The sequence below is a fragment of the Thrips palmi genome, unplaced genomic scaffold (assembly GCF_012932325.1).
Source record: "Thrips palmi isolate BJ-2018 unplaced genomic scaffold, TpBJ-2018v1 HiC_scaffold_19, whole genome shotgun sequence".
Lineage (NCBI taxonomy): Eukaryota > Metazoa > Arthropoda > Insecta > Thysanoptera > Thripidae > Thrips > Thrips palmi.
This window is the reverse complement of record NW_023144628.1, coordinates 6,320,433-6,344,342: the sequence shown is the minus strand read 5'-3', so window position 1 is coordinate 6,344,342 and position 23,910 is coordinate 6,320,433. Positions and strand designations below refer to the sequence as shown.

General features: G+C 49.9%; 4 protein-coding genes across 6 annotated transcripts; 1 reads left to right on the top strand and 3 right to left on the bottom strand.

The window, feature by feature from the left end:
- Window positions 1-7,794: 7,794 nt before the first annotated feature.
- Window positions 7,795-9,411, bottom strand: LOC117646510. Its single transcript, XM_034387518.1, has 5 exons — window positions 9,083-9,411; window positions 8,865-8,985; window positions 8,587-8,722; window positions 8,179-8,431; window positions 7,795-7,908 (listed from the first exon to the last, which is right to left on the bottom strand). The coding sequence occupies exons 1-4, from the start codon at window positions 9,200-9,202 to the stop codon at window positions 8,386-8,388; spliced, it is 423 nt and encodes a 140-aa protein (XP_034243409.1). The 5' UTR covers window positions 9,203-9,411; the 3' UTR covers window positions 7,795-7,908; window positions 8,179-8,385.
- A 229-nt stretch (window positions 9,412-9,640) lies between these two features.
- LOC117646508 (engulfment and cell motility protein 1) lies at window positions 9,641-13,655 on the top strand. The gene is made up of 7 exons (XM_034387516.1): window positions 9,641-10,477; window positions 10,564-10,748; window positions 10,849-11,242; window positions 11,333-11,611; window positions 11,691-11,866; window positions 11,946-12,076; window positions 12,163-13,655. The coding sequence occupies exons 1-7, from the start codon at window positions 9,641-9,643 to the stop codon at window positions 12,324-12,326; spliced, it is 2,166 nt and encodes a 721-aa protein (XP_034243407.1). The 3' UTR covers window positions 12,327-13,655.
- LOC117646509 (dehydrogenase/reductase SDR family member 4) lies at window positions 13,641-15,419 on the bottom strand. Its single transcript, XM_034387517.1, has 7 exons — window positions 15,106-15,419; window positions 14,772-14,952; window positions 14,615-14,692; window positions 14,391-14,537; window positions 14,171-14,305; window positions 14,012-14,067; window positions 13,641-13,933 (listed from the first exon to the last, which is right to left on the bottom strand). Exons 1-7 carry the CDS (start codon window positions 15,264-15,266, stop codon window positions 13,819-13,821), a joined length of 873 nt encoding a protein of 290 aa, XP_034243408.1. The 5' UTR covers window positions 15,267-15,419; the 3' UTR covers window positions 13,641-13,818.
- Window positions 15,420-15,731: 312 nt separating this feature from the next.
- LOC117646507 (COPII coat assembly protein SEC16-like) lies at window positions 15,732-22,661 on the bottom strand. Of its 3 annotated transcripts, none has more exons than XM_034387512.1 (14): window positions 22,289-22,661; window positions 21,496-21,542; window positions 21,287-21,414; window positions 21,044-21,199; window positions 20,816-20,917; window positions 20,343-20,438; window positions 20,133-20,252; window positions 19,742-20,051; window positions 18,986-19,650; window positions 18,545-18,911; window positions 18,320-18,467; window positions 17,977-18,232; window positions 17,606-17,892; window positions 15,732-17,497 (listed from the first exon to the last, which is right to left on the bottom strand). In XM_034387512.1, exons 2-14 carry the CDS (start codon window positions 21,533-21,535, stop codon window positions 17,155-17,157), a joined length of 3,018 nt encoding a protein of 1,005 aa, XP_034243403.1. In that variant the 5' UTR covers window positions 21,536-21,542; window positions 22,289-22,661; the 3' UTR covers window positions 15,732-17,154. The 3 variants fall into 3 exon arrangements, with proteins under 3 accessions (XP_034243403.1, XP_034243404.1, XP_034243406.1); XM_034387513.1 differs by lacking the exon at window positions 22,289-22,661 and adding an exon at window positions 21,864-22,192; XM_034387515.1 differs by lacking the exon at window positions 20,816-20,917 and having other exon boundaries at window positions 22,289-22,660.
- Between the last annotated feature and the right edge of the window lie 1,249 nt (window positions 22,662-23,910).

Sequence of the window (23,910 nt, the reverse complement as noted above, 5' to 3'; positions counted from 1 at the left end):
TGAGCTGCTCCGAGGCGTGCAGGAGGTCGCCGTGGCGGTGGTCCGCTGCAGTCGGCGTGGTCGGCGTGGTCGGCGTGGTGCGCGGCGACGCTCGTGTGCTGTCGCGGAGCTGCGTCGCGGTGCGCGTCCTGCTCGCTCGGGTCCGCGCGCGCGTGTGTCGCTGCGCGCTTCGCGCTTCGCTCCGAGTCGCCCGCGGCCGCCGCGTCCCGCGCGCCGCCCCGACCCGCGCCGCCCCGCCCGGGTAAGTGTGTATTTACGCTCTGTATACATTACACTCGGAATCCATCTCAGTTGAAATCGGTGTCGAAATTGGTGTAAATGCCGGCGAGATGGAGTGGGGGTGGGGGAGCTCGAGCGTCGTCGCCGTGGCTGTGCGCCGCTACGCGCGCTACGCGCCGCGGCCGAAGCAAGGGGGCGGGGCCAGGGCGTCGGAGGGCCGCGCCAGGCCGCGCCTCGCGGTGGAGGCGGAGGCCGTGGTGGGGGAGACAAGGCAGCGTCGGGGCAGTGGCGGCGCGGCGTGCGGCCCACTGGTAGGGCGGGCACCGCCCAGGCACCGCCGGGCCGGGCCGGCAGGCGGGACAAAGTGATACTGCAAATTATCTTGAGCGTCGCGACGCGCCGCTGGCTCCGCCCAGCCACTCCCGCCACCCCACTGCCGCTCCGCCGCTCCGCCGCTCCGCCGCTCCGCGCTCCAGGCAGCGCGCAGCATCCAGGCTCGCTCTCTTTGTTGCTCTTTGTTCGCCGCGGCGACCACCTCTCTCCCTCTCTACTCGCTCCGACTGCCGCTGGCGTTGCTGGCTGTGCCCGACCCATCTGCCGCCATCAGCCTTCGATTCTTGGGGCGTTACGCTGTTCCGCTGCCCCACTACTCCGCGCCGCGTCCGATTTGGGCTGACGGCCCTGACGGCGTGGGCGCTGCGCAGGGTGGCGTCGGGGGGCGGCAAGGCGCACCGCGGCGCGACGCGCAACTAACTGCGAGAGTCGTTTTCATCGCTCTGTCTCTCTCGCGCCAATACGGGACGCCCCCATGAGTGCGAGAGAGACAGAACGACGCAAACGACTCTCAGAATCAGTCTTCAGCTATCGCCGGTTACCTCCTCGGCTACGCCATGCACGCCGTGCGCCCGACGGCCATTCATCAACTACTCGAGGGCCGCCGCCCCCCGCCCCCGCCCCCGCCCAACCCCAAACCCGGCGCGGCCAGTCGAAGCGGCAGGGCGGGGGCAGCCCGGCCAGCCCCGGGCAGGGAGCAATCCAAGTGAAACAGACGCAAGGAAACGCGTTTCGAAATTTATCGCTGATCGCAGATCGTGCGCTGGGAAACTAAGGCGATTTCTTCTGGCCCATCGGTCGCCTGCAGCGTCCGTACGCCGCAACGACGGTCTCGTAGACCTCGCGGGATTGGGGGTGGGGGGGGGGGGGGGGGGGGGGGCAAGGCCGGAGACTGCGTGGGCTTGCATGCAGACTGATTCCGAGGGTCGTTTTCGTCGCTCTGTCTCTCTCACATCTATACGGGACGCTCCGTGAGTGCGAGAGAGGCAGAGAGACGGAAACGACTCGCGGAATCAGTCCACTGGAAGTGATGCGGGTGTTGTGCGGCGCGAGGCCCGCGAGGCCCGCGAGGGGCCAAACACTCGCGGACTGTGAAATGCAGAACAACAGTGGCGCGGTTGGTTATTCGAGGCGCGATTACACCACCTTGCCTGTCAAAAGCCCCGATAAGTTTTCTTGCTTTTCTATCCGTCATCACATTTCTTTTTCTTCTCTTCTCTAGGTTTTCCGGAGGGTACGCCAGCACCGTGCAGTCTGACAGGGACGGGCCGCGGTACGCACTTATCGGTGCTCGAGGGCCCCATGCTCGACTCCTCGACGGCGGCACGGCACGGCACGGCACGGCGCGGCACGGTGTCCGCCTTGCCGTTATCTTGCCCGCAATTAGGACTGGAGTGGATTCCGCGGGGCTGATTCGCGCGGCAGACTCATTCCGAGAGTCGTCTTCGTCGCTCTGTCTCTCTCACTCCTATAGCGGCCACCCCATGGGTGCGAGAGAGACAGAGCGACGAAAACGACTCTCGGAATGAGTCGGCTGACCGACGTCAGAGCTTCTGTCTCTTTCCGAGTGGCCAGGTGCGCGGCGGAGACTTGTCACTCAGACTAAAATACGCCGCAGGCGTCACCGGGCCGTCTGGCAGACGGTTTGGGTTGCTTTTTAGGTTAAGCTAGCTGGTTATGTTAAGTTAGCTGGTCAGGTTAGGTTAGCTGGTTAGGTTAGGTTACCTGGTTAGGTTATGAGTGAAGGGCAACGCCGCCGCACGTCACCAGAAAGCCGCCCAGAATTCTCATTCTCATCGCAGAAGTGCTTCCGCGTTCGGGAAACATACTTGTTGCCAGGGGAAACCACGAGTTAAAACTGAAAGAGGTTAGAAGAGACTCGTGGCGCGGACCGCAGCAATGGGCTGACTCCGAACAGTCGCTGTCTCCCTCGCACACCAACGGCTGGCCCGTAAGTGCGAGAGAGACAGAGCTACGAAATCACGGTTCGGAATCAACACGCAGGGATCGCCTCGATAAGAAAACCGTGACAACTCATTGACAAGCGGGAAAGAGATTACTCCGTACGATCGACTGCTATCGCTTCCTCGACACGACAGGCGACACGAAAATTGACATGTAATAATCAGTGCTATGTTGCCCCTGGTACTCAGCCCAGTACAGGCAAATGCTTTATAATTGATGCTTAATCTGCCTCGAGCCTCGCCTTCATCGGAACAGCGAGGAGGATACACTGCCAAATAATTTGCTGAATTGGGCTCGTCACGTCTGAAATATTGATCAATATTGTGCCGGCAGTGGTATGGTGGGACCTCACATTGTCTGATTCAATGAGAGGGGAAACGACAATATCTGACCAATGGAACGAAAATGCTGGTTGTGCAGATTGTTGCCATCAGCGTTTTATTTTGCAACAGGTTCGAGAGCGTTAAATCTTCCTCGACGTTTTTATCTTCTGAGATTCGGTTTAGAAAAAAAAGGATCCACGCACGATTATGGCTTATCCCATGAGCTCTGATTGCGTTCAGCGCCTTAGGAGGGGATTCAAGGATTTCCCAGTGGCGCAGGGATTGCACTCATGACACTGCTATCTGCCGCCATTACTCAAATCAGGATCAGTTAATCGACCGGGACAAACAGTTGTAAATTCGTGTATCGAAAGCCGAACCGGGAGGAGCAAGAATAGGAACGGCGGCTTGGGGAAGGGGTCCTCTGGCCCACTGTGGAAGGGTGGTGGGGGAAGGGGAAGCCCCATTTGCAAGTGGAAACATCCGTCATGTTTCAGGGACCCACCCGGGTGCGCGCGGTGTAGCGCGGTGTGGTGCCGGGGCGGTGTGAGGCCAGCGTCTAGGAGCAGGCGCCACCCCAAGAGGGAGGGGGGAGAGGGAGGAGCGCTTACACTTTTAATTAACAAGGTGCACTAAGCGCGCTAATAGGTCCCTGGACACCGCTTTAATCTGGAGTGCGCTAATTGTGGAAGAGGGAGAGAGAAGAGAGAGCAAGGCAGTAGGATGGATGGCTTGTGGCCCTCCCGCGATGACTGTAAATCAGCCACACCGGCTCGGGTCGGGGACGAGTCCGGCCGGGTCTAACGGCCAGGGAGGCCCACTGCAGTAGGCCGGCCCGCTAAGACGCGTAGGGCCGAACTGCGGACGGATTCCGAGAGTCGCTTTCGTCGCTCTGTCTCTCTCGCAGCTGTAAGGGACGCTCCATAAGTGCCAGAGAGACAGCGCGACGAAAACGACACTCAATCAGCCTGCAGACGCCGTGGCTGTCGGACCGCGAGGAAACAACAAGAGGCTTAGATTGACTTTTGCCTTTTATTCTTGGAAGGCCGAAGTCTCTGCTGAAGCACCGCCGCCTTTATCTCCGAGGCCAACTCCCGGGGAAGTTCTCTGGAAAATGGCAGAAGTAGCGGGAGAGTCGTTTTCGGGTCGCGAGCCGGAGAAGGTTTAGGACCGCTGTGTCCTACAGTGTTCGATGAAAATTGCGACGACGTAATTTCTGTGTGTGTATTTCCGAGGCCAGGGGCCCGAGGTCGGGGAATCCAGCCCCGTCTGGGCATGGCCGTTTGCCGTTGGCTGGCGCGGCTGGCGCCGTTTGCGCGAATTAAAGTGGAGGGCCGAGGCCGGCCGAGGCCGTGCCGACGCTAATGCCGGATGCCGATTCGCCGCCGGCCTCGGCGCCTCGGCCATCGCCATCGCCCTCGGCCGAGTGGCTCCAAGTGGCGCGCGGATAGGGCAACTCGGCGCCGCCACCCGGCCCGACCAAGAGGCCGAGCCAAGAGCCGGCCGACAGACCGTCGGACGGCGCCGTAATGTTTCCACAAACTTGGGTAATACCACATAACCTCTCCCGGGGGTGACGTGAGCGCCGCTTCTGGCCGAGCGTGCGCAAGCGAGCGCAAGCGCCGAGAGCGCGCGCCTCACCGCCATGGCGGCGGATCGCATCGCCAAGGGTTGCCGCTCTGCAGACTGAGAGTCGTTTCCGTCGCTCTGTCTCTCTCGCGCTCACGGGGACGGCCAGCGCGAGAGAGACAGAGCGACGTCAGTCTGCTGGCTTTGCGTAGCGCCGCTCATAAACAAAGTCCGCGCGGTGCCCTCCTGGCCCCGCCCTTCGCGAGAAGCACGCCGCGGCAGTTATGGCGAAAAGTTTTAGACGGCAATGGGCCGGGCCGTTAGGGCGCCCTTTGGATGCCATTTGGACGCGCCTAGGACGCCTTTTGGACGCCCTTTGGTATGGTAGCTTAGCTCTCTAGACGCCTCGCTGCCACCCTCGTTCTGTTCATAGGGCAGTGCACAGTGGGCCAGAAGACCGGCGGAGGCGGTCAAATTCTCGGACGCGTTTTGAGCTCCCGAGTCGCTAGATGAGACTCGAACCGAATTTGTGACCCCAACAATGGATTGCTCTCCGAACGAGGAATCCATTGGTGGGGTCACACGTTCGGTTCGAGTCCCGCTGTCACCGGTCAAACTGGCCTCGCGCGCGGACGAGGTTCCGCGAGTCGCCGCGAGATGGCGCTGCGCGCGCCGAGCCGCCGCACGCTCGCGGTGGCGACCTAGGTTAGCGTAGTAAATAGTTTGAAAGCTATTTTCTCATCGTTACATATGGGATCTCCTTATGCTATTGGCTCGGAAGTCCCAACGGCCGGTCCCTCCGATGGTGTATCCTAGCTCCCCGCTGGGTGCTGCCCAGGTCGCCTCCATCGCCTTCGCTGATGCCCCTTTCAGCCAGTGCGTTGCACGAGACCGAGGCGCGCTGTTCAACGTGCACACTAATTGGTAGGGAACAAATTCGTCCCAGGGTAGGACCCTCGGCTCCACTAACACCCCCTCAATATCCGGAAGGTAAAAACGACCCCCTCCGCACCGCCACCACTTTGCGGGCCGCCCCCGCAACGCGACCAATCAGCGCGCAAAGAGGCAAAGAGGCCGCGGGGAGCTTCTTTTAATCTCGACTTAATTTGCCTCGTTCCGTGCGTAAATTGGACGAGCCGGGTCGGAGAGGACGCGGCTGGGAAAGAGACGGAGAGAAAGAGAGAGAGAGAGAGACAAGAGCCCTCGTGGGATGGGGAGGGGTTTTTGCGAGGAGAAGGGGCGGGGCAAGGGGTTGGGGCCGCTACATTACGGCTCGGTAGTCTCTTATTGCCCCACTGTTATGAAACATCACAGGGACACCGGCGGAATATAACTCACCTCTTGGGAGCGTCGCGGAGAGAGGGAGAGAGAGAGGCAGATGAGGCCATCCGTCTTGCCGAATGGCCTAACCTCAGCCGACCGTGCGCGGCGTGCGCGGCGTGAGCACCCAACTTGGCGCATTTTGCGAGGCATTTTGCCACCCGACTCATCTCATCATGAGTCATGGCGCGCCAGTTAAAAGCGGACAGCGGCGCGAGCGCCAAGCCTGCGGCGAAGCCAAGCCGGGCGCGTTGTGTGCCATGCACCAATGCACCGTAAAAATGCGGAGGATGAACGTCCTGCAGACCTGCCTTCTGGCCCACTGTGCGCCAGGCGCCCGCGACCTCCCGGGTAGGCATTCCGCTGCGCTGCGCTGTCGCGCTCCGCCAGTGTCGCCTACCTCGAAGGCGCCTCGCTCCAGCGAGCCTCGTCACGCCCAAAAGGCCACAGCTTGGTTTTCCTCCAGGGCGTGGAGAGTTGCCACGCACCAGGAAGAGAGGAGTTCTCTCCACACTGGGCTTGCACTGTTACCGGGTCAGAAAAGCCAAAGAATCCAGAGAAGCAGACTTAAAAGTTATTTCGATACCCGGTTTCGGCACGTTTGCTGCGCTTGGGGCGAGTGGGGCTGCGGCCCCTTTCTCCAGACAAAAGACCGGGCCGATTCCGAGTTCGTCGCTCCGTCTCTCTCGCTCCGCGCCGGCACGCCCCGCGAGTGCGAGAGAGACGGAGAGGCGGCACTCGGAAGCGGCCGGCTGCCCAATGGCGCGGCGCGTGACGGAGAGCGTCGTAATGCCCTGCTCAGCGCAGCTCAGCGTCTAATACAGCGGCGAAGCGGCCAACACTCCAAGAATGCATTCTGATCGGCCGCCGCCGCCAGGGCCGGCAGGGCCGGCCGAGTCTCATCTTGCTAAAAGCTTCCTCCCTCCTCCCTCTCGCTCTGGCACTCCTCGTCCTGCTTCTTGCCGTCCGCCGCGCTGAGGGGGCACGGCAAGCGGTGCTTGGCGGTGTGTGGCGGACCAGCCGCGCAGTGGATTTGCCAGTGGACTGGTGGAGGCGGGCGAAATCCCACGGCAGTCGGCACTGCCGGCACTGCCGGCACCGGCAGTCGCTTCATGAATAAATGCAGGAGCGGAAGTGAGATTACAGCCGCTGAAATCGCGGTTGCTTGTACACTTAGACATTTCAGACTCGCTCGCCTAAAACGAGAACAAGCGCACCCCAAGGCCTGCCGCTGCCTGCCGAGAGTCTTCGGGGGTAGCAGGGGGAGGGGAGGGGAGGGGAGGGGCCGCTTGCACCTCCTGCAGCCCGATTCCGAGAGGCGTTTCCGTCGCTCTGTCCCTCTCGCACCTACACGGAACGCCTATGAGTGCGAGAGAGACAGAGCGACGAAAGCGACTCTCTGAATCAGTCTACTGGCGTGGCCTTGGCTGTGAAAGTCACGAGGAACGCGTCGCCCTCGCGGGGGGTCCCTCTCCGTAGAGAAAGGCCTCTGGACTCTCCTGGCAGGGCAGGGGCTCGTCCCGGTTCCCGGTTCCCATTCCAGAGTCCAGACACGCGCCGATGGCAAACAGAACCGATATGAATGGCGATGGATTCATCCCGTGCGGTATCTTGAGTGGCCTGGGGGAAGGGGAGGGGGAAGGAAGAGGGGGGGCTGACGGTGGGGCCGTTAGCACGGCTACGCCGCCCTGCCACGGCACACTGATATTCCGAGGTCTGTCTCTCTCGCACTCGTGGGGCGTCCCGTCGGGGTGTGAGAGAGACAGAGCGACGAGATGGCAGCGTTCGGAATCACTCTGCTGGGCCCCAACCCCGGACCCTTCACCCCGTCACGTTCACAGTACTCTCTTCGTCGCGTCAGCGGTCGCCGTGCCAAACCGTAATGGCGGCCAGGTAGACGACGAACAGGTAGACGGCAGGCAGGTACGTAGACGGTGGCCAGGTAGGCCACGCATATTGTAGAGGAGTTACATCGAGCAAAGACGTCGTTGGGGATGGAAATTGAAACTTTATTGATTTTGGCGCCGACTTGGAACTTGTCTGCAGGCTGCGCGGGCTGCGCGGGCGCGACGGCGGGCGGCTGACTGTTCTCGTGCCGAGTCTCGGACGACTCGGTATGAAAATGCTGTGTATACGCCGAGTCGTTGCCTCGCCCATCCGCCGGATCCGCCCCTGTCCGCTATCAGCATCAGCAGGGCAGATTGAGACAGAATCAGGGCGCAGCGGCGCAGCGCAAACATCTCGTTAGACGATCCTGGTCCGGGCCGTCCGGGCCTGCCGGAGGAGGGGGCGGGGTGGGGGAGCCCCGCTACCCTTTCTGCGCGGCTCCGCGGCCCTCCAGCCTCCTCATCCGAAGGATCGTCGCTCTGTCTCACTCGCACTCTTGCGGCACGCTCCATGAGAGTGAGAGAGACAGAGCGGCGAAAAGACCCGCGGCGCGCCCACCGACCTGCGGCCCTGCGGCAAGCGTGCGGCAGCGCTCCCCTTGTGCGCGCCCCGTTCGCCGACATTGTTGCCACCATCCTCGCCATCCTGGCCGCCGCCGCCGCCGCCGAAAGGGGTCTCGCTCTGACCGTCAAGTTGTTGCACCTGGAAATTTGGACGCCACTCGGCCACTTGGCGGGCCGGGCTGCGGGCAGCGGCCAGCGGCCCGGGCTCACATGTTGCAGAACTTGTCGACTCGGCGGATGTGGTCCAGGAACCTGAAAGCGGAGGCCCTAAATTAAAGCAAGACGCGCTTCGAAAACTGCCAGGCGTAGTGCACTGTTCGAAATCAGCCTGCACAGTGCCTTGCTGTGAGACGGCTGGCTTACGACGTAACAACGATCACACTAGTGCGACTGGCAACGACAATGACCTCGTCATCTCAGACCACGGCCACGGGCTCCGCTTGCGCACCTCCATCCAGTCCTCGCCCTGCAGGGCAGGGTCGTTGAGGAACCAGCCCACGTCCATGGAGGACAGGACGGGCGCCCGGTAGACATCCCAAGGGCCTGAAACGATGTTGAGCATCCAATTTCAGTTAAACAATGTGTCCTTGAATACCAGATGACGTCATTTGGACAACGCTGCCTGGTTGGTATGCATCCCTAGATCGGGGGGATTTTGCGCTGCCGTTGGCTAAAGGACGCCTACCATAGGGCTTGAGAAACTTCTTGTGTTTGATCTGCTGCAAAAGATGCTGGGAGCTGTACGAATACCCGTCCAAAACTGGGTCGTAGATGTCCAGTCTTTTGGGAAAATTCCATGCTCGATCCTAGGAGACATGGTCAATAATGCTTGGATGAGGCAACAATAAGTCAGCAGCAGTGGTATCACGAATACTCATTATCCGAAATTATTGATTCATCTACCTCAGGTTTCAGCTTCTTCGGTACAAAGCTAATGAGTCTCTCTTCCTTAAAATCGTCTCGTTTGAAACTAGCAATCGGCTTCTTGTATCCGTGCAGCGTCACCCCAAATTGATCCACCATCTTCCGGCTGTGTCACTTTGACTCAGATTAATTTACTCCAAATCCGACCGAGAAAAGATAAAAACCACGCAAGTGTGGCTGATGGAGATACTCAGCGGAACGCGTTGTCCAGCGCAGCGCGTCCTGTCGTTTTTTCGCGCTGGCACTGCTAGCGCCATCTGACGACCGATCTTCCAACTCGAGCGAGGCGAGGGGGAGGCAGAGATGCGTTCATGACGGCATCCTTTGCATCCGGCGCTGCCCACCATCTCTGCCCGACGGCCCGGCCCATCCCCAGTCAGTTCCCAAACACAAACAAACCCGCGGTGGAGGGCCTGGAGGGTCTGCTTGTTTATTGGGTGAAATTGCCTTCAATGTCAATTGTGTAGTTCCTGTTGAAGCCCTCTGCGGACCGCGTTTCATTTCAGTGACCAAGGAAGAGGACTGCACACATTCAAGATGCCTGCAATGAACGACACGGCTAATATCGTGAAGATCGCGGTGGAGATGGCCGAGCAAGTGCCTCAACTCATAGGCTTCAACCAGAAGCACTCGCTGGCCGCGATTATCCAAGATTTGTGCAACGGATGGCAGCTCACGGACTCTGAATTGTATGCGCTACAATTCACCGAGAACACCAACAAAAATTACGTCACTGAAAAGAACAGAAATGAAATTAAGAACGGATCCATTCTTCGCCTAACCTTCTCTCCATCTAAGACAGCAGAAGATATTTTATTTAAAGTTAAGAATGGGAACTTGGACGAGAAGACTCAGGCTCTTCAAAAACTGTCACAACTGAGCACAGACATGACTTTTGCCTTGGAGTTCATCAACAAGCAAGGGCTTGCGCTTATCATTTCCATGATCGAGGACGGCAAATGTCAAGGCGCTACTTTGGCTTTCTGTCTTATGTCGTTTGTTGAACTTATGGATCATGGCATTGTTTCATGGGATATTCTTGAATCTACTTTTATGAACCGGGTTGCAAGCTATGTCAACAACCAAGGAAGTAATCAGGACAGCAAAGTAGTCCAAGCTTCGCTGTCAATCTTGGAGAGTATTGTTCTTAACAGCTCTGCGAAATACGCTCATTTAGAGAAAGAACTTACATTTCCAAGCTTGGTTGTACACCTCCAAAGTTCTAATCCTGTAACTCAACAAAATGCAATTGCACTCATTAATGCCCTCTTTGTAAAAGCTGATCACATTAAGCGGAAGTCCATTTCAGCCACTCTTAACTCTCAAAAAGTACGCAATGTCATCCTAACAAACATTCAGGCTGCATCTGGCCAGGTAAATACATTAATGCTTTACCATGTGTTTGCTTCAAGGCCTTCTATCTCATCTGTTATAAGCATAATAAAATTTTCTATTTTTAGGTTGGAACAGAAATGGCTCATCAACTGTATGTCCTGCAAACTCTTCAGTTAGCTCTGTTAGAGCAAAGAATGAATACCAAAATGGACTTACAAGACCAAGATGCTCATGAAAAAATTAAAGAACTTCGCAGAATTGCATTTGACATGGATAATGCTTCATCAGGTGGAGATAGCACTGCAAGAAGGTATATGTTGCTTCATTCTTGTTGAAAAAATATATTTTTTCAATACTAATGGATTTTATTTAATTCAGTGCATGTTTCAATTAATCTGATCTATTTCCAGGCAAGTCGGATTTGCCAAAGATTACAAGAAATTGGGATTCAAATGTGACATCAATCCAGCCCTTGACTTTGCTGAAACACCTCCTGGGATGTTGGCCCTTGATTGCATGATTTATTTTGCTCGAAATCATGTGGAAAATTACACCAAGGTTGTACTTGAAAATTCTTGCCGTGCTGATGAACATGAATGCCCATTTGGAAGGACAAGTGTTGAGCTTGTTCGTTTACTGTGCGAAGTCCTTCGAATTGGTGAAGCACCAAGTGAACAGGGTCATCACTATCATCCTATGTTCTTCACCACTGACCATCCCTTTGAAGAGTTTTTCTGTGTCTGTATTGTTCTTTTGAACAAAACATGGAAAGAGATGCGTGCAACTAAAGAAGATTTTGTGAAGGTACTCATACACACTCTCACATCTCACATCTTATCAAATCACATTTTCACTCCAATAATGATAATAACAATATGCTTGTTTTTTCAAAAGGTATTCAGTGTGGTCAAAGAGCAAATTACTCGAGCTCTTGCTGGGCAGCCGTTGTCTTTAGACAAGTTTCGAGGCCTTCTTCAGGTACTCACCTATTCTGAAATCACAAATCTATGGCAGCAAGAGCGAACAAGCCGTGAAGAATGGGAGTCTCATGCAAGGCCCATTGTTGAATTACGGGAGCAAATCAAGCCAGAAATAATTGAACTAATTCAACAACAGCGTAATGGCTTTCTAGTTGAGGGTACTAGATTCACCAAATACTCTCCTCGTGGCCAGGTATCAAGTATAACCCTATTGATTTTCCATTCTTACAAGTTCTGTTAAAAGTATTCACTGTTATTTTTGTATTTTGTAGAGAATTAAAGACAAGTTTTGGTACATACGCTTGTCTCCCAATCACAAAGTGTTTCATTATGGAGATTGTGATGAAAAAAGTGTACCAGCACTAGAAGAGCTCTCCAGTAAGTTACCAGTTGTAGACATTAAAGCACTGGTGATAGGAAAAGAATGTCCCCATATGAAAGATGTGCGGTGAGTGTCCTCTAAATTTCTCTCAGTATTATTTCTGAACGCAGAGAATTGCTCTCATATTTAAAGGTGTTGATTTCAGAGGGCGGAAAACAACTCATCAGCTAGCTTTTTCATTGTTGCTTGACTCAGTTGAAGTCTCTTCGTTGGATTTTGTTGCTCCAGATGAACAAGTTTTTGACTACTGGACCGACGGCATTAATGCATTGCTGGGTAAGATTATTATATTTGTATTTCTTGTTTTTGTAAAGGGAGTTCTCAAATAAATATATTTGTGTGTATTCTTTGTGTACTTTCAGGCAGCAAAATGACCAGCAAAGAAGCCCAAAATGACCTTGACACACTTCTATCAATGGATATAAAATTGAGGCTTTTGGATGCAGAAGGTGTTGATATTCCACAGGATCCTCCACCAATCCCAGCAGATCCCCCAAACTATGATTTTTGTTATGACGGCAAATAAGCAAATGTTATCATTATTTCCATCCATTAACTTAACATTATTCACTCACTTCATTTGTCATGAACTTTTCTTTCCAAAATTCTTCACTTTTGTGTTGTTTTTATGTTGTAGCATTTCCTTTAGTTTCAATTTTTAGCCAGTCAAACTTTTTTACAACTGCAGAACATTTTTATTGTGTTGTTTTTATTTCAATTTATAAATGGTTTTTATTTCATTTTTGATTGTACTGTACTCACTTGTATACTAGTCATTTTGTTTTATATATTATTGTATGTAAAGTTTGTTTTGACATGTGTCATGAATTTATGCATCAATCCTCACATGGATTGATTGATTTTGTAGAGTGATTCAGTTCTTATTTGAATGCAATTTCATGTGTCTGTCTTGTACCTAAGTGAAACCCATGAGATTCACTTCAGATCAAATCGTAACCAATAATGTAAATCAAGTTGAACATATAATATTTGTGAAAGGAATTTGGTTGTTTTTTTTATCCATGTGTACTATGTATGAATACATAATGTTAATCAATTAGTCTTGTTGAGGGAAGGGAAGCCAAGCCACACTCCTTGAATTGACTGCTTCCAACATTTTTGTATAGGATAAGCTAATGGCTGGTTTGTAGAATTTTCTCATCTATAAGCCATGCTTGTTATGTGATCTGGAGGACCAAGTAATGTTTGTATCTCAAAAAATTCATATTGCTGTTTGAATATTCCAGTGCTATGCAGAGTTGATTGGAGTGGTATTTTATTTACAGGTGGTCTGAAAACTAATACTCGTGTGGTCTGAAGCAATAGTAATAGGTAGCAATATAATTCCAAGTATTGTATACTCTTGTGATGTTTCCTATTAAATTAGTTGAAATTTTGTAAGCCAGTAATAATGAGTGCATGTCCTTTCTGAGGCTTCCTCCTGTCCAGTGCTCCAGTGACTTGCTGCTACATAGAATGTATTACGATATCAAGTGCCAAACCCGAGCAGTATTACTAATATCATAGCACTCTATGGAGATGCGCCTTAAAATTATGTGGTAAGTTTTGACAGGCTTATGATCCTGGACGGTATCTTAAACATCTAAATGTATAAATAGTATTTATTTGTTTTACTATCTCCAAAAACTCAATTGTTCTTTGAACAATGTTCATGACAAACTCATTGACTCTTATTTAGTGACCTGACAAAAAATCTCACTATTCTTTGTTTTGTAAAATTACCCATACCATTTAATTTCTGTTATTGGGAATCTCATGATGTTATCAATTTTGTGGAATCCAGGTGAAATAGGTGTGAATGTTTCAATCAATGTAAAGCTTGTGTTTTAAAGTTTTTAATTGCCTTCCTTCATACCATATCACTTGTAAAAACAGTTCATTATAAAAATATTACTTTTAAAACTACAGTTGAGCAAAGTCATAAGCAATATGTTTGTTGAAAACTGGCCAACGGACACATAAAAAAATAACAGAGCCAAAGCCAGAAAGTGCGAGAACTACAATCTGGACTGCATTCCTCCTGAAGCAACAATTGTTTCACCAGTAATGTAAGCTGCATCATCTGAGCATAAAAATGCTACAACTCCACCCATTTCATCAGGGGTGCCAAACCTGGAATCACAACAATCGGTGAATAGGAATTCTACAGAAAGTTATTCATTTATGTTAGGTAACACTCTTTATGTTTACCTTTGCATTGGAATAGATTGCAGAGCCACATCTCTTGATGTTTCAGGTTCTGTAATCTAAGCATAACAAACAAAATAGTAAAATTCAATTTTTAAAAGTGTCTTGTTATATTTTCAAAATTTTCAAATATATAATAAAGCATTAAGAACAACCACTCACTGCTTGTGCAAATTTAGTTTTGATGACTCCTGGTGCAAGGCAGTTGACTCTGATGTTTTCTGAAGCCAAAGTTTGGGCAGCAGCTTTAGTAAGTCCAAGTAATGCAGTCTTACTGACAGAGTAAGCCCCAAGAAGCTGCAGAAAAGAAAACACAAACAATACAGGGATAAACCTAACAAATACTCAAATTATGAAAAAGGGAATTTTGATGGAATCTTACCGGGAAAGGCTGCAACCCAGCAATAGAGGCAACATACACAATGGAACCACCCCCTCGTTTACGCAGAAGAGGCAAAGCTTCTTGGGACAATAGGTAGGCAGATTTCACGTTAATGTCAAAAATTTTGTCCCATGCATCCTCCTCACACTGGAATAAAGATAGAGAGATGTGAAAACCGTCTTTACTTGCAACAAGTACTTCAAGGACTTTATAAAAATTCTTACATCAAGAACCGGACCAACAGTTGGGTTGGCAGCAGCATTAGAAATTAAAATATCAAGCCCTCCAAATTTTTTCTTGGCCTAAAGGACAAAAAATAAGGTAAAAGCAACAGCAGGAAGTTATGTTCTTCCACAATTCTTTTCAGAAAGCAAATCATACCTCCTCAAATAATTTAGATCTGTCATCTTTCTTGCCCACATGACAAACAATTCCGGTGACAGACTTCAAACCCTCAGTTTGGAGTGCTTTTACTGCTTCGTCAACATTTTTTTGCTTGCGACTAGAGACAACAACACTGGCTCCTTCCCTCAGAAGACGGCGGGCTATACCAAAACCAATCCTGTAAACAGAATTAAGTGAGACTTTGTGACGGAACAAGGACTTGTGTGCCAGTCAAATGTAAACTAGCTAAGTTTGTGAGGTTAGGCATAACAAGTTTCTCACTTATAGTAAAACAATTCACAATTAGCTCCAAGCACACTTGGATACTTACCCATCCGTGGAAGCTGTGACAATCGCCACTTTGCCGGCAAGCCTCGGATTGGCCATGCTTGCTGCAGTTGAGTACTTTGAAACACTTGTTGTCAAGTTGATGGCAGCTTTGGCGTTTCTGCCTGTCATCGTTGACAGTATGGACAACTTGCCAACGATCATCGCAACACGCCGAGGTCGTTGACAGCTAATGTTTGTGATTTTCGCTCGGAGTGACCAGTGCGAGTGCGATGCGATGCGGCAACCCCTCGGTGAGCGCAAGCGCAAGCGGCAGGGCGGCCGGTGGCCAGTGTCTTCCCCGACTTCCCTCTCCCCCCGCCCCCACCCCCGCCCCCGCCACTCCCACTCAACCCTCGGAACATCATATGAGTTGAGTGGCGCTGCCGCTGGGCACCGTCATCAGGTGAGGTGCTTCACCAGCCCAGCCTAATCTAGGGATTGGACTCTAAACCCCAGTCTCTGATGATATGAGCGGCATCAACAAATATTACCCTTCCTTATCATTGCACTACCGACCGGAACACCAAAGGCACATTGACCCATGGATTGTGAAAACCACCACTGGATTTCTTTCTGTGGTTGAATTGCTGTCCATTCAGGTAGAAAACAATGTATGCAAAACAAAAATTTAATTCTTATACACATTTATTATTATTATTAGGGGTTATTTGGACAGTAAACACACTCTAAGTTTATCACAGTCTGAATGGCACAGGATACAACTTCTCAGTCGTTAACATTATTTTTAAAGAAACAATATGCCATGCTTGTGTAGAATGTATAAACAATGTTATTTACAGATGACTCATAAAAATATATTTGAGCCGTGCACTAAGCTGTACTTATCTTAACTGAGGACCACTAACAACAAACCTTGGAGGGAAAGATTCACTTTCCTTCATTGAAGTAACTCATGATTTTATAATCTTTTTAAATGCCACTGTCTGAAATTATGTATAAGGGGCAGATATAAGACAAAGGATATCTACAAAAAAAATGCATTAAGTAGCACATTAATGGACACTGAAGTAGCACTTCATTACACCTACTAATAAAGTACAGGTAAATTTGTTCAAGAACTAAAGAAAACACAAAACCTAAGGGCAAAGAAGTTGATACTGGTTATCAGTAAAGCAAATACAGTACACATGAACTACAGGCTGTAGTTAATTAAACCCTAAGTTTGAACAACAAACGTAAAATATTGAAAAATAAAACAACAGTTGTATTTCTTGACACAAAATATGGTACACAAATTGTAGAAAAGAAATGTGGGTACTATTCATGAGCCAAGAAAATGAAAGTATACAGCAGATCATTAAAAAATATTTTAAAAAGGAAACACAACCATTTCCGGTAAATAAATGTAATCTCAGGATTACAAAAATACTGAAACAAATAAAGAAGATACTGTAGTGGAAAGCCACTTATAACTAACATAACCCTTTGGGAAATTCATTACTCATAACATCAAGCACAATTTAAAAATTGTGAGTTTAAAAGACACAAACACATATACTACTACAGAACCAAATTTGATGACAAGACAAAACGAGTTTATCACCTACACAATTTGCTCATCAGCTCTTAATATTTCTGAGATCACACCAAACACACAAATTGTACGAAGAAGATTCAGGTAATACAATATCTTAAGGCATTGACTTCAGGCCAAATTTGTGCAACACTTATACCCACAATGAATGAGTTAAGAAGACTTCTTTAAGTAATTTGGTGCATGTTATGGGGAGGAATAGATCTTCATTCTTAGTGATTAAAAAGAGCACTAAAATAAGTCAGTCAGATAACAATATGCAGACACAGAACCAGCTACCATTATCAAAATGTATATCAACTCATTTCAGTTATCACTAGTATCTTTTTACATAGGAACCTTAAAAGGCCTTCATCAAAGGCCTAAGTATTTAATGCATATTTTTTAAAATGTACTTTGTGGCAGTTTGCCTTCCACTGAACATTAAAAAAAAAGTAATACTTTAAAATTTTCTTTGGCATACTAAAAGGTCAAATTTTGACATAGCCAGTATCCTTACTTAGGGACAAGCTTTATAGGACCAATAGAGAGAACCCCACTAGCACCAAGTGATCGCAAATTACCCGCTGCTGATTGGCGGGAACCATCAATGGAGACAACAGGAAGTGAGAAATATCCGTTGGCCTGATTGCCGAGGCCAGACAGGGGGATGCAGTGATGAATGCCCAAAGAGCTCAATCTTGAAGCAACTCCTGGCTGTTTGAGATCTATGAGAGGAATGACCATTTCCTCCCCAGGGGCGAGAGGTGCTGTCATCCCTGAAGCCTCCTTGTGATATGTTTGGCGATGCTGTTGAAGGCCTTGGCTGGTAGGGTACTGTGCATTGCATAAATTACACCTGGAAATTAAAAAGCTACAGTTAATTGATTTGTTCAAAACTTAACACCATAATAAATAAAATGATACTATTTTTCAAAAATTCCACAGCTTTCATTTTGAGACTGACCTAAAGGGCAGCTTTCCAGGGCCACGATGCATAGCCATGTGCTGGTTGAGCGCTTCAGGAGAGGGAAACACCTTGTCACAAATTTGACATGATGTGCGGGACATATTGGAGGGCCTTCCACCCCTGCCTCGATTGTAGGTGAGCCCCATTTGCAGCCTTGTTGAACCTGGTGGAGGGCCATCTCCAGTGAGGTCAACAGTTGGAGGACGAGGTGGTCTGTCGACATTTGTGGTTAAAGGCTGTCTCCCCGCTGATCGAACTTGTGGCACAGCAAACCCTGAGTTGTTCTGAAAGCAAAAATAATATAGGATAAGTTCAGATGATCCACATATAATTCCAAGTCCGATCGTCGCTGGATATGACAAACTTACTTGCTGCCTGCCGTTCCCTGAGCCAGTGGTGGGTATGATGGAGATGGCCGAGTTGAGGTTGAGTGTGGTGACCGGTGCAGGAGGGGCTGGGGCTTGCATGTTCTGCCGCTGCCGTGCGTGAGCCACTTGCGCAGCGGCTGCACTGGCCACGCCCCCGCCTCGGCCGCCGCCAGCGCCACTGGCAGGGGTGACGGTGATGCCCCTCGTGGCGAGGATGTTGGCCACCGCTTTCGCATCACTCTTCTTTCCCGGAATGCTGCTCGTGGAGGAGACAACACATTGGCTATTAGCAATACAACCTTCATTAAAGTAAGACATCAAGACATAAAGTCAAGGAACGTACTTGTCTTGTTGGGGTGGCAACATGCCCTCCACTCTCCGCTGCTTGGCTGCTGGAGGCACCATTCCTCGTCCTGCTTGTGGTACAGGACCTGGCCGCTTCTGCCCACGCATGGGCATGGGACCCATGCCTCTCGGCGGCATGCCAGCACCTATTGGCAATGACAATTGTTTAAATTAGATTTGAAAAGTTAACAATTACAAAATTAAAACAGGAATGAAGCTGTACCTGGTGGTAGTCGGCCTGGTGCCGGGCCTCTCACTGGAGCCTGAAGAGCGTTCAAGGGGCGTGGCTGTATGCCCCCAGAAAAGCCAGGTTGTGGCTGATTTGGAGACCCAGGACCATAGGGTTGCCCTGGCAACGGCATCCGGTAGCCTATAGGTGGTCTTCTCTGAGGCATCTGACCTGGTAGAGGCCCTGGTCCCATCTGTTGCATCATTTGGGGTGGCATTTGGGGTTGCATATTGGGTGGCATTTGGGGTTGCATATTGGGTGGCATTTGGGGTGGCATTTGCATTTGTGGTTGCATTTGGGGTTGCATTTGCGGTTGCATTTGTTGCTGTGGATACTGGCCACCCGGCATGGGATATTGTGCCTGCCATGGAATAAGCTATTAGAAAACTGAACAATAATTGCAACTAACTTAACATCACTTCATGATGGAATTACCTGTGGGGGCATTGCAAGTCTTTGGACTTGTTGTGCAAGCTGCTGTACTGGGGGTGTGCCAGGGGCACCTTGAGGAGAAGTCTGGGGAGGAGTGGAACGTTGTTGTGGTGACTGCTGAGACTGCTGAACTTGGGGCTGGCCCAACCCATGAATTGAAGTCTGATGAGCTGCCAGTTCCCCTGATGTCCTCCATATTGTTGAGCCACATTCAGGCATAATAAGACATTTAAAGTGGCCTGCCATGGTACGATGCTCTTCCAAACTTCTCCGATCTTGAGCACGTTCACCACATACATCACAGCAGAAGGAAGATTCCGCAAGTCGATCTAATGACATGTATTCAGTCTCACCTCCTGCCCCTCGATCAACATCTGGAACATCTGCTGTTAAATTCTGTAGGAGATTTAGGTTATCTTGTTCCCCTTCAGCAGAACCAGCATTGTCTGGTAGAAGCAATGGATCACTTTCAAGCAAGTTTGAGGCGACATTGGTGCTGTCCAACACTGCTGCTACATCATCGTGTGTTGCTGGACTTCCATGAGTGTCCCCATTCTCGTTTGAGGCAACTGATTCATTACTTTCATGTCCTGTGGACTCCCCTACTAAATCTTCCCAATCATATCTTTGTTGAGCTGATGAGTCTTCTTCGCCACCTGACCCCGTTCCTAAAGAGAAAAAAAATTCACAATTTCAAAAATGATGAAAATTTTGAACTGATAGACACGCAAACAGCAAAGGGAAAAAAAGAGAACAAACCTGTAAAGGTAGCAGGCGATCTAGAATGCCCACTGTCATTATCAGATCCCCCAATGGCCGAAGTTGAGCTATTCATTTCCACCATTCTTGTAGGAGAAGCTGGAGAATTTGGGTAACAAGAATCGTCATCAACCACCTGCTCAGGCGCTAGGAAACCGTGTGGCCTAAGAACTTCACTGGGAGTAGGTGATAAGGGTGAAGGTGAGGGCACAGGGGGTGGACTCTCAGCTTCAGCTTCGCTGTCTTCTTCTTCTTCTTCCTCTTGAGAGGTTTCCTCTGGATTGTCCTTGTTCTGAGGGTGGTCTTCTTCCTGAAATAGAGCATGATAAGTTACAAGAATGTCCATGAACTTGTGTGAGTTCAGAGAGAGGGAGCTAGATCAATGTCCAACCTGTTCTCTTTGATGGTCCCTATCAACCCTCTCCTCAGTAGGTGAGCTCAAAGTGGGCTCGTCCAGCTCGGAAGTAGTAACTGGCTCCCTTGCGGAAGGCCGCTGAGGTTCAGACGTTATCTGTAGGAGGAACAAGGATTTGATTAAATCTGAAACATTTGAATCTAGAACAGACCCAAAGGCAAGAAGTGATAGGTAGATTTGGCTTACACTGTTCTCAAGGAACTCTGTTTTCACTTCTTCCTCAACACCGTTCAAGCAATATACTCCCCCTGGCCCCAACAGAACTTTTTTGGAGTGCACTACCTGTTAAGAAAAGGATTTGAAAAACATTAATTTTCTTCCTAATTATGTGATACAAATTTTCTTTTCTAAATAAAATTTCTTGTACATAAATTATAACTACAAAAAAAACAAACAGTGAAAACACAAAAAATCTAAGAAAAGGCAAAACCAAACATAACAACAGAATACCTCATAAGAGTACATGCCAAACTCATTTGCCAGATACATCATTCAAAGCAAGCACACATTTTTCACAAAATTTGATCTGCATCTCCAGAATGTTAAGAAGAAACTAATAAAACTCTAAAACGAATTTTAAAAATAGAATTGGAATGTGATTGACTAACTCACAATATGAAAGCACACAAATTCTACACAAGACAAATAGAAGAATTTACCTCATCGTAAGGAAAATCATTTTGAAACAACTGGTAAGAAAAGTTTGATCTCAAGTCACCACTTTCTTTCAATTTCTTAATCCACGAGTTAGTTTGAAACTCCTGGCAGCAACAAAAAATCATGAATAATGTATCTGTACAAATTAGCAAGTACAGAATATTCTGACTGAATCCGCCACTTCACACATTGTTTACAAAATAAAACAATGAATGGTAAAAAAAACTCACCTCAAATTCAGGTTTGTTTGACCCTGCCTGACTTGTCAATTTCAATCGAACCTTCAGAGGTTCTTGTTTTTGTATACAGGTGCTGGCCAAATTTAGCCTTTTAACATTCACAGTTGGCAATGTAATATGGGTCAAGAGATGATTATGATGTTGCGCCTGCAATTTTTAAAATAAAAGATAATTAAGTAAACCATTTTGAGAAAAAATCTAAAGAACTCTAGGATTAATTTACATATTACTAACTTCACTGCTAAACTGCAAATGTTCACAACCACGTCTGAGACAGAGGAGGCCAGGAAGTGGACGTTTCTCAGCGAACAAATTATCGCTTATGCCAGTCCCAAAACTTTTGATTTCAGTATGAGTTTCATCTGTTGGGTGAAAAGACATGAATTAGTAATTACATTAAGTGTTTGTCTAAAATAAAGGAGTACAGTACAAAAGATACAAACCTTGAATATCAGGGAATTCACTAGAATGCAAGTTGTTCATTGCCAACCTGCAAACAAATTAAAGGAAAATAGGAATGATTAGAAACATACCCAATTTAGGACTTATGCAACTTAACCTGAAGTCACTGGAAAGGAAAGAAAAGAAATGGTGCAATAATTTAGCATTAATAGCACCATTCAGAAAGACACCTTAAGTGGAGGACCATCAGAAAAAAATGTAAACAAATTGTTGAGGTTAATTGGTCCCCATGATGAAGAGTAAGCACGGTACATACGGTGCTTGAAATACCATTATTTATATTATTTGGCGATTAAATCTCTCAATTAGATGATAAAAATAAAGAACACTACGATTGCTACACAATTACCTCCATCTTTATAAACCCAAATATAAACTTCCAAAGTCTGAGTAGCTCTAAAACGATTGTTTCATTTCAGTATTTTATATTCAGTATATGTTGTGGTTGTTTGATCACTGCCGTGAGATAAACTGGCTTAACGGCCTGAGAACCGAACTGTTCCAGACTCCAAAAACACCTGCAGTTATTGTTTGGCGCCGGGTTTGACAGCAGTCAAGACTTGTCTTGACTATGGGGAGGAAATTGTGACGAATGTGGTCAAAACGCTTTCATAATACCATTTTATTCTGCTTTTGCAGCTTTCAGCTATTTCGGTAAGAGTTAAAAACGAGTGCTAACTGCTTGCCGAACTATCAAATCAAACCACCAAAATAAATCAAAACATGAAAGACACGAAGCAGCAAGGAATCGGGAATCCAGTCACACGTACGTACCACTGTCAGAAAGGCTGCATACTCTTGCCGCTGTACTCGGCGTCGTCGCATACCCGTTCCTTGAACGCACATAAGCGCACAACGCATCACTGGACCCGCACTAATCGTCTGTCTCGCTCCCTCGCGTTGAGCGCGGCGCGGCGGCGCGTCCTGCGTGCCTGTGCTTTCTCGTGACGTGCGTGACGGCCTGTGACGCGCGTGACAAGACGCTGCGGGGGGCGATCAGCCGCCGTCGCACTGGGCACTGCACTGCTAATCGCGGATCGCGGCCGATGCAAAAGCAAGGCGGGACCGCGCGGCGCAGTTCCAGCGTTCCAGCCTGCGGCTCTTGCTCGCGACTTGCTCCGGGGCTTCGGCTTCACTTGACTGGCGGGCGGCGGCGGCGCGGGCGCGTCCGACGGGCTGGCGCGGGGTAGCGCGGGGCGGCGGACCTACACGACGCCTAGGCCATGCAGGACGACGACGGAGTGGACGGGGACGGAGGCGAAGGCGGCGCGAACAGGCGCGGCGAAGGCGAGCGGCAGAACAGCTCGCTCCTGCTGTCGCTGTCTCTGCTGTCCCGACCCGCACCCGCCCGGCCAGCCAACCGCGCCGCGGCATAGAACGGTCTCCTACTCCCTCCTCTCCTCTATCCTTCTATCCTCAAAGCCCCTATCCCGGGGGGGAAAGTGGGGAGTGGCGTGGCGCGGCGGCACCGGTCGGGTCGACTTCGGCTCGGCTCGGCAGCCACGCGCAGCCACTCGGCAGCCACTCGGCAGCCACGGAACAGCCACGCCGAGCCATTCCCCGACCCGAAGGCTGCAAGGAGCACGGCACCGCGCAGGGGTGGGGGAAGGGTATGCAGGACACGGCCTCGTCCCCTCCCCCTCCCCTCTCCTCTCCCCGCCTCGCTCGCTGTGCTTTTGTGCCGCCCGAGCGTGTTCACGCTCACCAACGGAAACGGCGCACGGAGCTCTGAAAACATGAAACATGTTTGTTTTCGCGGAGGTGGGGTGGGGTGGGGTGGGGAGTCGCGGCATTTACATTTTTGTTTGTTTGGCCCGCGGGCGATTCGCCTGTTACCATTTCCCGCCACGTTGGAACAAACAAGCTCTGCAAACTTGGAGATCCGCCTGAGCCTCTTGAGAGCGTGCTCCGCCAGTCACGCTGAAGCTCGAAGTCAGCTAAGCGTTGATAAGCGCGCTGACTGATAACGCCGTGACTGATAGCTCAACCGCCAGAGAGAAACCGCCATTGGAACTGTAAAGATAGCACTGTTAAGCACTAGGGCCATTAAGCATTCTAAGAACGTTAAGCACCGTCGCCGTTAAGCACCGTCACCGTTAAGCACAGTCAAGTTAAAGCTGTTCCAAGCACGTCATGTAAGTGCACGCCGTTGAACACCACCACGTTCTAGGATACGGCAAGGTCCTCAAACATTAGCGACCGGATGACGCGCAGAAGCTAGACAAAAGAATCCGAGAGTGCTTAATTAATGCTTCAGAGGGGGAGAGTACATTCACCTTGTAGGGGCCGTGCCCAATGCTGGCTGGCGGGAGCACACCCTCTCTCTCACACACACGCACAAAAGAACTTTCAAAAGGCCTGGGCGGACGGCAGGGAGGCCTTGTACTTCTTGTCCT